The sequence below is a fragment of the Oculina patagonica genome, chromosome 6, assembly GCF_052425735.1.
Source record: "Oculina patagonica isolate OP01 chromosome 6, crgOcupat, whole genome shotgun sequence".
Taxonomy (NCBI): Eukaryota; Metazoa; Cnidaria; class Anthozoa; order Scleractinia; family Oculinidae; genus Oculina; species Oculina patagonica.
Window position 1 is genome coordinate 1,878,781 of NC_135763.1, and position 14,732 is coordinate 1,893,512.

Here is a 14,732-nt window from a genome sequence, read left to right on the forward strand (position 1 = left end):
AAATTTGAGGAAAAAATCAAGCACTTCCAGTCACATCTTATCGAGAGAGGTTACCCAGAGAGCCTACTCCAAAGAACTCTCGCCGGGAGTTAATTTTGAAAGCAGAAAGCAACCAAACTTGTAGCAAATACTAATGAAAAACTGGCATTTAATATAACAACAACCATTGCTCAAGAAAATATTCAAAGGATGGCTAATACCGTTGCGCAAGCCGTGAGTAGTGCAGGCCTGTCAAGTTATTTTTATCACAGTTATAATAGTTAAAGGTAAACATAAAGAAGATATTTTTTGCATCTAATGAGACATTTATGCAATATTTCACTTTTCTGTACAGTGAAAACTCCACCATAGATACTTTTAGGGATAACACTGTTGATACTTTTAGGGATAAGGGATAACTGTGCTCCGAATTAAAGGGATAAGGGATAACTGAAACCCCCCTAACAGGGCCTCATTATTGCACTTTCGTTTTTGTATAACATGGTCCAAAGCCGTTAAGTGTATTTCTAGAATTTCCTCTTAAAAAGTGAATTGAGGTGCATTCTAGGGAACTGCCTGAAAGAGACTGCTATCTTCGTATGCGAAAAAAGCGTCGTTATTCAGTTATTTTGACTATTATCGGCAACCTTTTCAGTTTTAAACAATAATAATGTTTTTTATTTAATAACTCTTGAAAGTCTTTTTCATATTTTCAGCTGCCAGTTTACTTGTGTTTGAATAATACTTACTTAAAAGTTTTTACGTAAGAATGGTCAAAATTATTATAGTAAAGTGTTCACAGTGTATGAATATCAGTGTAGTCTCCAAATTTAAATAATAATTTCTGGCCTTCACAAGAAACGCCTGGCCTCAAAATATCATGATAAAGAAAAGAAATTAAGATGGAATCCATCAGGAAATCGAGCAATACTAATTTTAGTTGGATAAACATTGAGTAAAACATTTTGAAAGCTAGAGATGTAATTAATTATCCGTGATAACAACAAAAACAATTTCTTATCAGAGCCTGGGAAAATGAATTTTAAAGTTTACAAGAACCATGTAAACTATAGGTAAAATCTCAGTGCAGCTATTTTGTAAAATCGTCTTTTAAGCCATTCAGTGGGATTCATTTTAACTTCGAAATTTGTTTTCGATGTTTGGTGTTGTTAGAAATGATTTCTTTTGATAAGATATTTGAAACAGTAGCACAGAAGTTTGCAATAAGATGTAAATAATTTTGCTACAATTCTTTTTCAAATGAATACTCGAAGTCCTGGTTCTTTCTTAAATATTATCTGCTTTCTCGTTTGCTTTTTGCTGCAGGCACTGCACTAACTTTTTACTATATTCTTTGGCAAATGCCAGTGACAAACTTGTTTCCGAGCAACTCAAGTTTTTAGGCAACAGGTAAATAAACAACAACAACAATAACAAAAACAACAACAGCTACTGAGTACGTTTTTTAACAGGCTCGTCAAATTAAGTTTGGTCGGTAAAATCGTTCCTCAGGCATCTTTCTTTTTCTTAAGTTTGCAGACTCAAAATACTGTGAATTATGACCAAATCGTATTCTATTCCACGGGAAATATTTCAGAAACAGGTTTATGATACAAGCATTATTTCTGCTGGGCAATTTGGGAATTTAAGTTGAAAGTCCGCTATTGTCGGTCGCTTCGACTTTAATACCGCTAATTTAGGGTGCAGTCAAGCAGAATGTTTAGCCACTGGATATCTTTTCTTATCGTTGCGAAAAAAATGAAACACAATTTAAGCCCATTTAACGTACTTTGCTGCGAAATAAAAAAAGTCATATTGTATAATAAAATTTTTGCAGGGGTATTCAAGTTATCCAAGACCAAAGACTCGCTTCAGCAATGGACCTACAATCTTCTCTATTTCACATTGCGTCATTCCTCGTGCAGCTTGTTGCCATGACAACAGGATCGAAATTTTACTGTCAAGGAACCTGCTACAAGGGTAGGTTCCTTCCCGAGCAGCATGCGAGCAAAGACCATGCTCTTCTGGGGCATTCATACCGAAATATCAGCGGCAAGACGGACCAGGAATGTTTTAGTGCCTGTATCAATGACTGCCGATGTGTTTCGTTTCAAACACAAGATTCCAGGTGTGAATTGTTAGAGGAGGACAGAGAGACAGCTGGACAGGATTTTCAGGAGTTGCCAGGATACAATTACTACGACATCATTCAGGAATTTGGGCAGCAGGTACGTAATTCTTCAAAACTCAAAAGTGGTACAATATATCGATGTGGTGCCGTTTGCAGGTGGATGCTTGCTGCCGTTTGAATTTCAGATTTTGAAATTTAACCGAATCAGAAAGACAATGCAAAATTTAGTTTAAGTGTCAAGTTGAAAAGGAAACCGTTCAAAGTCTCTTTTAAATCATAATATCAAGAAGTGGCAACTGCCCCTAACAAACCATACAACCAAAAATGATGATGATGATGATGATGACGATGACGACGACGATGATGATGATGATGATGATAATGATGGGACTAGTGAAAAACACCAGCAACAGCAACAACATCAAAAAACAGAAGAAATAGAATTTTTTCGGGATCCATAACCACTGTCCCTTTTCATTTTTTAAGGACCTCTAGCATAAGCAAACCTTAAAACACGCGGTGTTTTTAACCATAGCTCGCTGCTTCAATGTTGCCTTCTGCTACAGTTTTCGATGAAAATGGCCTCTTTCAAATATCGACAGTTTGTGCGCTAAAATCGAGAGCGATCATTCACGGAGGCTTTAGCTATGGGCGCACAGGTAGTTATCTGTATATAGCAAGTACTTTTCCAGTAACACAATACTTGCTTATCCTTATGGTAGAAAAAGGCGTGTTAGCCGTAGGCGCATCCGCGCATGCGTAGCATGCTCATATACATGTTTTACTTACACAGGATGCTGTCAACTGTTTAAATGGTTGCTGTCGATCGAACCCGTGCTTACACGGTGGAACATGTACAGAGCTCTGCAGCGACGTGAAATTGAAATTCACTTGCGCATGCCCTTCGAATTACGAAGGCAGATTGTGCGAGATCTCACTCCCTCCACCCCCTGAGGGTTCGTGTTTGGACATCAAAACAACGTCACCACAAGCAGCAAGCGGGGAATACTCCATTGAAGACGGATCGGGGAATCTTTTCACGACCTACTGCGATTTTAGTTCCGAGGCGGAATTCGTTTGGACTTTGATAGAAACGTTTTCTTTTGATAATGCACACTCTGAACTCGTAAAAAATCTCGACTTTCAAGACGACTTACCCAGAAATGAAGCAAGCCTGAATTGGCTCGATTTTCGACTGACCAAGACAGCAATGTATCACATTAGAAATCAGGGATCGACGCATTTCAGGGCGACTTGTGACTTCGACAAACCAAACTTTGATATTGACGCTGAATACCTGAGAGGAAAGATTTCGACCGTGGATTTTTTTGCGTCGGGAGGCGATTACATCAACTCACAGTGCTATGAATACGAGAGAGTGAGAGTGTATGGAGGTGGCTGCGACAACTGTACGGCGGAGACCTGGCATGGAAATGGCTACCACGCTCACCTAGAGGATGATCAATGTGACTTACAAGCTGCTTTGAGCTATTATGGTTCGCATCGAGAGTATTTTGGGTATTACCAAGCAGTTAACCATAACCACCGATGTTCAGCCTCTCTACAGTCAACCACACAGTGGTGGCTTGGAGTGAAGCTATATTAATCAGAAAGCTTTATTACCATGCTAGCCTCACTGAACGACAAAACATCCCTCTGTAACCGGCTTGGTAAAACCTTGATGTCCGCTAGGGATTTGATAAAAACTCTCCCAAGTGCAGATCACAATTCACCAGGAAGATTGCCTTCGAAAAACGGAAGACGGAAGACCACTAACCTTCCCTGATTAAACCACAAAAAAATTGCTCCCCAAAAAATCGGCTTAAATTTATATTCGTGAAATTTTAGCGGAGCTCCACAGCGGCCCGAAGGGCCGCAGAGCGGAGCCACATACCCATAGAATATCCACAGAAATAGGAAAACCATGAGCTATGTTGAGTTTTCATGTCATCATGGCTAGCGGCATGGCTCGCGGGCGCGTACGTAAGGTGTCGCGCACTTCAGAATTAGATATAGAGATTACTTCATGGAAAATGCGTGCGTATGATTTTTATTCACGAGTTGAGTAGTATCAGAAAATGAACGAGTGAGCGTAGCGAACGAGTGAGTTTTCTGATACACCTCAACGAGTGAATAAAAATCGTACAAAGCATTTTCCATGGTGTAATTTGTTTATTTTATTGGTACTGAGATTTTTTCGTGCCATGCTTACGAACAAGCGAAAGTACACAAAACGGCGTCGAGGCAAAAAGTGATTCAAAGCTGGAACATAGTCAAAAGTATTTTAAATTCTAAATTGTCTTAAAAACTAGAAGGTTAAAATTAGGATTTTTCCACGTTCTTAAGGTCAAGTGTCTGCTAACAATGGCAGAGGTCACTACCTGCTAGGAAGAATTCACGTTCAACTAAACAAGTCGCTGCCCGAGTCATGTTCATCTTGGCAGTGTGCGATTCGCGACCAGATTTATTGTAAAAATCTAAATGGAAAAACGTTTCCCCCCTCAATTAATATACCATTACAAAAATGTCATAGCCTACTTACCAGTATTCTAGTAAACTTTGAAGCGAAGTAATTAATAAGCTCGTATTCATTACCATCTTTGTCTTTAGTTTGAGACTTCAATCCACAAAAGTAATAATTATTGAGCAGTTTGAGTTCCACAGCGGAGTTATCTTCGATTCTCCTCGCCTTCCCAAGTCTTCTGGAGTAGCGTTTACATCTTGTTGAGTTTTGTAAAGAGCAATTATTGCTTTCTTGACGTGAAATGAAGTTAAAAGCAAACCTTTCTTCTGTTTTGATTTTTGAAAGCCCGCGATTTTTGTGCAACGGCTGCCGTGCAACCCTGTACGTTCATTCATCACTAGTGAAATTTCATCGTTCGCGTTGATGATTGGACGAACGATGTTTTTTCACTAGTGAAATTCCATCGTTCGCGTTTCTGATTGGCTAAGCTCTGAATCAGTACGATTTTAACTCCCTACGATTTTCATGAGTAAATCTCAGTACCTATGAAATAAAAACCCTCACCTATATGTTACTGGGCATCCACGTTATGGTCAATTGACAGCTGTCAATACAAGGTGTCCGCTGACCAGTATCACGTGACCATATTGCGAGCTCAGGTGTATAACTCATCGAGGTAACGCGTTTTTATAAAGTTAAACGCTGACCGGAAAATGGTTTTTCTATTGGATTGCGGGCTCATTACCAATTTTTGATGCCTATGGTCAGTGAATTCATATATGTGTTACAGTAGTTTATTTTACTACTGCTTTATTTTTTTGGGGTGAAAACAACATTTATTTAACATTTGGTTCCTTAGCGGACGCGTATTGCAAACGTATACATCTTCATGTTCAGAGACATTTTATAGGTTCAGTAGGGAGAAATTTTAACTGTTTCTAATGTTTTAGGATCTACCAGCCTGTAAGTTCTAAATTTCACCAAGAATGGGGAATAATCTCACTAGGTAAAGTTTCACTAAGACTGTTACAGAGGGATGTATTTGAGCCCTTTTTTCCTAAAAAAAAAAACAGGCAACCAAAAAAGTTGCTCTTTAAATAATCTCGAACCTAGAACGCGGTCCTCGACAGAAGCCAATCCCGTGCCTCGTGTCTTAAGTCAGTATAAGGAATTTTAACTGATAATCTTGACTTAAAAAAGAAAAGGTATACCAGAATTGCCTTTTTGTGGCGACTCAAATCCATTTAACCTAACAGTTTGGTGACTGCTTTAAATAATTAAACAATAGATTGTTCACCTGTCGAGGAACTATCGGGTGATAGCTGGCCGGGGAAATTAGCCCGAGAAGCGAAGCTTCGAGGGTTAATATGCTAGTTTATTGTTTAGAGTTATTACGGTAATAACTTTGAAAAAAAATAGCATTCAGTCTTTGGGACACCAAAGAGACGGCCATAAAATTATGCAAGAGTAAAACAGATTCTGTAATCTATATCATTAGCTTTTGCTTCACTTTTAACCGCATCTACAATATAAAAATAACATAACAAAAAATGGCAAATGTAGAGTTGGGGGGGGGGGGGGGCGGTTCCTAATCACGAATCACGAGCCTTTTTCCCTCGAATCACGAATAACGTATATATTAAGGGAATTTCACGAATTCGAAGTAGCTGGTTGGAGTTTTGGCAAGCCTCTGTCTCTAAGTGAAGGAACTAAACACGGACCGTTTATCAGAATTTTGGCTGCTTGCTGCTATTGCTGTTAGCGTTCTGTAAATTCTGAAGACACGGGCAGAATATAATGTTGAAGGATCCTAGTCAGCCAAGGCTTTCTTCTTGTTTACATACGAGGGTTTTGGTTTTTATATTTTACTCAGAGTGCCTCTAAACGAAAAAAATCCCTCTGAAACTGTTAAAGGCAATTAAATAAACTTCCAGTAACACAACTTACAGCCAATGAAATTAAATAAGATTTTGTTTCACCATACTATTTTCTTAAGTCGATGGCGTCGAAATTAATTATGAAAATGGCGGAGGTTGACTGGGTCCTTTACGTTTTTTTATCCAACATGACAAAGATATTCGTTCCTTGTCACAGATCAGAAAATACGTTTGTTGATACATCACAAATTTTCAAATTCGTTTCATTCCGTAACGACGCACTGAATCGATAATCGACGATAAGAAAATTAAATTTGTAAAGAGATGACGTTTTTCACGTCAAATGCGTGAAAAGAATAGCTGTAGTTTTGTAAGACACAACAGTTTAGATCTTAGCATAGTTATGACGCCAGATGAATTGTCTGTAAAGAGATAAAACGCACATGGTAGTTAATAAAGGTTTTATTTCTTCGCCAACCCTTAAGACCCATTACACTGTATAGAATACCTGTTTGACAGTTTTAGAACCCAGTAAATACACACTGAGGCGTGTGCTCAGGGGACGGGGACACTGAACGCAAGGTATTATTGTTATATCCCTGGTCGTTTTCATGTTTTTGGTAAAATAATATCATTCAACGGTCATTCCAACCGGTTTCATCCAGGAAATCGTAAAAGTCCTCTGCGGAGACCCAAGAACCCAAGCGAAACCTTAAGAACCTCAGAAACTTGAAGAATCCAGAAATAAACGCAGAAACTTGAAGAACCCAATAACAGAAAACACACACACACAAACAAACAAGAATCCAGAAACTGTACTTTTTCCTTTGACACACCGGAATGACGTGACCGGTGTCTTGGAGAATGCACCTTATTTGGGTAGCAACCTTTCTCACCACTGAGCGTTGCGTGACGAACCACAAAGCAGCTGCAAAGGACACTGTTTTCTTATTGGGTTATTACCTTAGGGACTATTGTTGACTATTGTTTAGCAGATCATGGTTTCATATCATATTCTTTGTGGACTTTCGATTTCTGATAGAGAAATGTACTTCCGTTTTCAAGTATCAAGCACGTACGTTCTTTTATGTCAGTATTGCAAAATCTTTTACCCCCTTTCTCAGTTTCAAGCATTCGAAACTTATTAGATAAATAAGTTTTTTAGCTTTTCTTTTTTAACAAGATTCTTGTTAAATTGTTAAGATGTGTCATTCTGGAATCTTCTCCTCTACAGGGCGGGGGATGGGTAATCTCTTATATAAGGGTCATGTAAACCATACGGAGACTAAAAGAACTTATTTTCATTTAGGCCGGCAAAGATGGCTAACAAAAGAGAACGCCAAAAGATACCATTCATATTTACCACCTTAGAAACGCACGCGGGCAGGTCTAAAAACGGTTGTTAGTGGAAAATATAAGAATTAATAAGGCACGTCTTTTTGTCTGATATCAAACCGGGATACATTTTAGAAACACGCACAGTTGATTTAAAATTCAACGGTAACAAAAGCAACCCAACTTCTCTATGAAAACTGCATTCAGATCATTCAGTATACTAGTAGCACTAATATAACGAAATTAGGCCACTACAATTAAAACTTTTTTTTATTATCAGCGGTAAATACTTCTGCTATTTCCTGCGTGGATGACATTGTAGACGCAAGTTAATTTGTTTTCGTCTGCGACCTGTGTTCAAGTGAGTGACAGCTACTGACAGCGGCGCTTGGAAGCGTTTTTGGTTAATTCTCGTTCATGACGAAATTGTATCAGGAAAAAAAATCACAATTAGAAAATGAAAAGCTAGGAAAAAGGTGTTCGCACAAGTCAATGTCTCACTGGAAACCAAGTTTCTAGTTTTGCCCGTACACCGGTACACGTACATTGTTTCTCCGCCTCGTACCCAGACGCCTCTCTCCCGTGGTCCCTCACGCTTCGCGCTCGTCACCAGTCACCGCGCTCGCTTTGTTCTCGCTTTGTTACAGCGAAAATCGAGGCGCCTGAGGAGGAGGCTGTTGTTTCTCGCTAATATGAATGCGAAAACGCGCAACATGAGCGCAGCTAAAATTAGCGAAAACGCCCACCCAATCGCAATGATATATCTCTTAACGAACTTCTATTGTGTTAAACGAGAAAAACTTAAACATTCCATCGAGGGTGTAAATCTTTAATGATTTCAAACTAAGTTTGACAAAGGAACTTTCCGTCACTTTAAGTATTCTATTTGTAGGATTTGGCTTCAAGTTGTTTGCACCAGAATCAAACGAGCCAGTACTTGAGTAAAATACAAACGCGAGTGAAGAATTTTCAGCCTAACAAACAATCAAACAATCCATGTTTGCTACTCTTAACAAGTACATTACCAGTCACCGACTTGAAAACAGCTGCGGTCTCATTTGAGAAGCGCAAATTGGCGCAGGATTTGACTACACCTTAACTTGCCACGAGCTTCAACTTGTCACCAAACAGGTAAAATAATTTCCACATTGAGTATTTGAAAAATACAAAGCGAATGAGTATCAAACCGTTTTTTTGCCTTTCTTTTTTTGTAAATCATGCTCACAAAGCCGTCAAGCTTATTTCTTAAACTTCCTTCGTAAAAATTAAGTTGAAGTGCGAACTGCCTCCACATGCTCCCACAGGCCGCCCAGACGTTGTATTCGATTTAGGTGATTATAAGACAATACACGAGAATGCTTTGAAAATTGCTCTAAATAGTACTTGTATGAAAGATTTGAATAAAAATGTCTTACCTTATGTTTATCTTGCGTTATTTTGACATTTATGTGCTTCTGGAGTGGGTTTAAAGACGTTGTGCTTCTCCTAAAGCATCGCACAACGTCGGAAAGAAAAACTCGGCTTTAAACCCACTACAGAATCACAGAAATGTCAAAATAACGCAAGATAAACATAAGGTAAGACATTTTTATTCAAATATTTCATACAAGTACTATTTTAGAGCAATTTTCTGGACGGCCTGTGATGCTCCAGGTGTTCCTTTACAAGAGACACCTGACATAGAACTGTCATGAAAAAGAAAAAAAACTCTAAATGCTATTTCCTTTTATTCGTTTGCTGGCGAATGCCAGTGATAAACTTGTTTCAGAGTTTTTTTTACTACTAGCGGAAAAGGAAACAACAACAAAAAAGTTACATCTCTTGAGTGAAATGGTATCAAATTTTAGTAACAGGTTTACAAATGCAAATATTTCTCCTGGGCAACTGAATTTGGGAGATTAAATTGATGAGTCCGACTGTCGGTCGCTTCGACTTATTGCCAATTTTAGGGAGCAGATAAGAATCAGGTTTTCGGCCACTTAACATCTATTTTAGTTGTTTGCGAAAAATGAAACGCAATAGCGTATTAAACTTGTTATGAAGTCAGACCTGTTTTGAAGTGAAATGTAAAAAAAAAAAAAATTCAAAACATATGATAATAACAATTTATTGCAGAGACATTTAAGTTATCCAAGACCAAAGACTTCAGAAATGGACTTGCAATCTTTTCTATTTCACGTTGCGTTATTCCTCGTGCAGCTTGTTGCCATGACAACAGGATCGAAATTTTACTGTCAAGGAACCTGCTACAAGGGGACGTTCTTTCCCGAGCAGCATGTGAGCAAAGACCAAGCTCTTCTAGCGCATTCATACCGAAATATCAGCGGCAAGACGGACCAGGAATGTTTTAGTGCCTGTATCAATGACTGCCGATGTGTTTCGTTTCAAACACAAGATTCCAGATGTGAATTGTTAGAGGAGGACAGAGAGACAGCTGGACAGGATTTTCAGGAGTTGCCAGGATACAATTACTACGACATCATTCAGGAATTTGTACAGCAGGTACGTAATTCTTTAATAAACCTCGTACCTAGAATTTTCTCGGCCTGCATAACCACTGCCCTTTTGTCAACTTTTGAATAGGACATCTAGTATAAACAAAAATATAAAACGCGGTATTTTTAACCATACTTCAGTCGCTTTAGTGTTGTGTTCTTCTAGGCCATCCCCTTTTTTTTTCGTTTATCGTCGTATTGTTTTCTGATTTTGGGTCGGCGGTCGGAAAAAAAAAAAAAAATTCAAAAAAAAAGTGGATAAGGAGCTGGAACTAGGAGGCCCGGACCTCAGCATAATGTCCGTGGAGCCTGGAAAAAGAAGACATGGTTACAAAGTCAACATGGCGGCAATGGAGGAAGGAAAATCGACGTCGTGGTTAAACTCAAACAAAAAAGCGTAAAAAGGATGAAACATTATTTAAAATAATGTGTCATTGCCTTCTATACCTTCTGTGTAATTTTTTTTTTGAAAACGCGAAAATCTGGGTCGGTCGGACGACGCTAAACAGAGAAAGAAAAGGGGATGGCCCTACAACTGTTTGATGAAAATGCTACCCTTTTGCTATTTTTTTAAATATCGATAATTTGTGCGTTAAAATCGCGAGCGATCATTCTCGGGTAATGAGGCGATTAGCTATGGCCGCACAGGTAATTATATTATCTGTACATCGAAGCTACTTTTTATCCAGTAAGGCAGTCGCTTGTTAGTCCTTGTGGCAATCTCGAGCTCTTCCTCAGAGGCCGCGATGATTTTGGTCGGCACCAAAATCGAGACCTCTGGGCGAGACTGAAAGCCTGCCAAAACCACGGCCAAATCTTAATGGCTGTTGAAAACTAGTAATTTAATCCACAATCTCCGCTGCATGCGCACAATCAAACTGGAACCAGGACAAACATTTGATTCCGTGCGTGCGTCGGTTTTTTTTTTATCAACCAGAGGCCGGCTCTGAGAACGAGATTGTCCTTACAGTAGAGAAGGGTGTGTAAGGCGCATGCATAGCATGCTTATATAGATGTTTTATTTACACAGGATTCTGCTAATTGTTTAAACGGCTGCTGTCGATCGAACCCGTGCTTACACGGTGGAACATGTACAGAACTCTGCAGCGACGTGAAATTAAAATTCACTTGTGCGTGCCCTTTGGAATACGAAGGCAGATTATGTGAGATCTCACTTCCGACATTCCCTCCAGCCTCTACACCCGCTGCACCCCCTCCACCCGCTCCAACCTCTACACCTGCTCCAGCCCCTACACCTGCTCCAGTCCCTACAATCGCTCCAAACCCTACACTCCCTCCAACCGCTGCACCCCCTGCGCTCTCTCCAACCCCTGTACTCTTTACACTCTCTCCAACCACTACACTCCCTCCAGGTCCTCCACCACCTCAGGGTTCATGTTTGGACATCAAAACAACGTCACCACAAGCAGCAAGCGGGGTATACTCCATTGACGACGGATCGGGCAATCTCTTCAAGACCTACTGCGATTTCAGCTCCGAGGCAGAATTCGTTTGGACTTTGATAGAATCGTTTGCTTTTAGTATGGCAAGGTCTGACTCGATCAAAGAGGAGGGATTTCAAGACAACGTTCCCAGAAATGAAGCGAGCCTGGATTGGCTCGATTTTCGATTGTCCAAGGCAAGAATGTATCACATTAGAAATCAGGGATCGACGCATTTCAGAGCGACTTGTGATTTCGAGAAAGATAGCTTTGACATTGACGCTGAATACCTGAGAGGAAGTCTTTCGACCGTTGATTTTTTCTCGCCGGCAGGCCAGGAAATCAACTCACAGTGCTATGAATACGAGAGAGTGAGAGTGTACGGATATGGCTGCGACAACTGTACGGCGGAGACCTGGCACGGAAATGGCCGTCACGCTTACTTAGAGGATGATCAATGTGAATTACGAGCTGCTTTGAACTATGATGGTTCGCATCGAGAGTATTTTGGGTATTACCAAGCGGTCAACCAAAACCACCAGTGTTCAGCCTCTGATGGGTCAACAACACAGTGGTGGCTTGGAGTGAAGCTGTATTAATCAGAATGCTATGTTACGAAGCAAGCCTCACTAAAAGACAAATCATCCCTCTGTAACCGACTTGGTAAAACCTCGCTAACGATTCGATGAAAACCTTCCTAGTGCAGATCTTGCCACACCTCAGCAGGGACGAATAAAACTGATCTGGGAATGTTTTAAAATCTACAGAACTGTGAGATCAACAGGTCCACCAGGAAGGGGGAATTATCTCACCGGGTGGAGTTTTACTAAGTTTGTCACAGAGAGGATTTAATTTAGCCCCCTTTTTTATAAAAAACAAACAAACAAAACGAAACAGAAAAAAAAAAAAAAAAAAAAAAAAAGAACACGCAGATCAAGTAAGCTCCAATTTGGAACTTGGTCCTCGACAGAAGCTCATCCCGTACCTCAGTCAGTAGGAAGTAAGGGACGGACCATTACTTTTCTGGAGGGGGATGAGAAATATTGAAAAAATTGTTTGCAGGGCCTAAAACGACAAATTATAAATTGCTTGCAAACACGATATGTTTAAAAAATAGTTTGTTCTTCGGGAAAAAAAAGGTTTCAGAGGAACATTATCTTTTTCATACCCCATCCTCCCTCCAGGAAAATAATGGTCCGTCCCTAAGGACTTAGTCGGAAACATAGCCTTTACTAAACATTAAATTCTCCCATGTATAACTGTAGAAAATGTATGAAGATAGCAACGATAACTTTTATTCCTGGTTTAAGAGGCTTCGATCCCTTAGCAAAGAAGGAGAGTGGAAACCTCGTTTCTATGGTCCTCTCCTTCAGCCCTGGGAATGAAGCTGGGACGGTGGGGGCTTCCACATAGTGACGGGGGTAATCGCCAGAAATTACAAAAGGAACTTGGCTATTTGTGGCATACTTCGAATCCATTTAGCCTGATATCTTTGGCGATTACTTTAAATAACTTTCGGCTATTTGTTACTTCATGGCCATTTGCTTGCTACAGCTAATGTAACCTGCGATCAGGCTCGAGAAAAATAACGCCTGATCGCAGGTTACAGCAATGGCCATGTCCGCTACCTGTGACGTAATATCAGTCACACTTTGAGGATAGTTCACGCGGCCTACAAGGGATTGGATGAATACCTTGATTTCCCTTTTAGTGTGTATTTTAAATTTTACGAAAATGAAAAAGTGCCAGTGCTAGGCAGTTACCCTAGTGAGTCTGGAACAGGCACGTTAACATTTGAGGAAGGCTATTTTAAAATTAGTTATCTTACGGCGCTTTCCACTAATCAGAACTGGCTCGGCTAGTCCGGCAAATTAGAGAACAGAATTTCGCTGCTAGTCAGATTTGTCCTGTCAAATCAGTTAATGCATAAATATTATACATGCTATGGCGGATTTTTTGAAAAAACCCGTGGAAAGGCCCTTCTCGCAATCAAAACCACTGGGCTGGCCGGCCAGTTCTGACTAATGAAATGCGCCCTTAGTGTCAGTTCACACCAATTCAGGCCTCTCAGGAGCACTGTTTTCCAGTTTGTGCCATAAAAATATTCGATTTTTGTCAAAGTTCAGAAAATACGTTTGTTGATACATCACAAATTTTACACTGCTTTTCATTCCGAAACGAAGCACGGAATCGATAAGAAAATTAAATTTGTAAAGAGATGACGTTTTTTTACGTCTTATACGTGAAAAGAATATCTGAAGCTTTGTGAAAACAACAGTTTAGATTTTAGAGTATTTATGACGTCAGATGAATTGTCCGTGCAGAGATAAACCGTAGTTAATACAAGTTTTTTTTATTATTATTCGCCTGACATCATTTAAGACCCATTACGCTGTAATTTGCATGTTTGACCAGTTTAGAACACAGTGAATACACACTGATGTGTGTGCGCAGGGGACGAAAGACGATGAAAGGTATTATTAGGAAGTGGTTGTTCACCGTTGCTTGATCGACATTCATTCCAATATTAGGTATTGTCGAGTACGCTTTTCGAACATTTAGAACAACCCTTCTCAAAAAGCTGTATATGTTTAACCATCGAGTAACGTATATATGCATTAAACACAAATAAATCACGAGATAATTTCTACAATTTCATTTTCATCCAATGCAAATAGCATACTTTAGGAATGCTGGAATGGGCTGTGTAAAATTTCCAGCTAAGAAGTAAAACAAATGTTAATAAAAACACCTTATATCCACTGCGAATAACTGCTTACTATATTACAATACGACCACTAAAGTAAAACGTTCCACACCTTGTGTCCAAATTGAAGATTTTGACCAGTAGTGGCACGGTTACTTATTTTCTAAGCTATTTTTCCTATCTGCCGACATCATACATCACCCCAGTGAATGACGGGGTCGAGGAGGATACTCGGTACGTATCAGATGAATCACTGTATAATATTAACAATAAATTTCTATTTTTCTTTTCACATCTTCCCA

The 14,732-nt window shown here is 39.6% G+C and overlaps 1 protein-coding gene across 1 annotated transcript; it reads left to right on the plus strand.

Annotated features, from left to right (window-relative positions):
* The first annotated feature begins 1,858 nt into the window (after positions 1-1,858).
* On the plus strand, positions 1,859-4,027 carry LOC144656082 (uncharacterized). The gene is made up of 2 exons (XM_078516304.1): positions 1,859-2,207; positions 2,904-4,027. The coding sequence occupies exons 1-2, from the start codon at positions 1,914-1,916 to the stop codon at positions 3,714-3,716; spliced, it is 1,107 nt and encodes a 368-aa protein (XP_078372430.1). The 5' UTR covers positions 1,859-1,913; the 3' UTR covers positions 3,717-4,027.
* Positions 4,028-14,732: the final 10,705 nt, after the last annotated feature.

Excerpts from the sequence above, each read along its gene's own strand:
- LOC144656082 (XM_078516304.1), top strand. The coding sequence starts at position 1,914 with ATGACAACAGGATCGAAATTTTACTGTCAAGGAACCTGCTACAAGGGT. Across the intron at positions 2,208-2,903 it reads TTCAGGAATTTGGGCAGCAG|GATGCTGTCAACTGTTTAAA; the intron begins GTACGTAATTCT and ends TTACTTACACAG.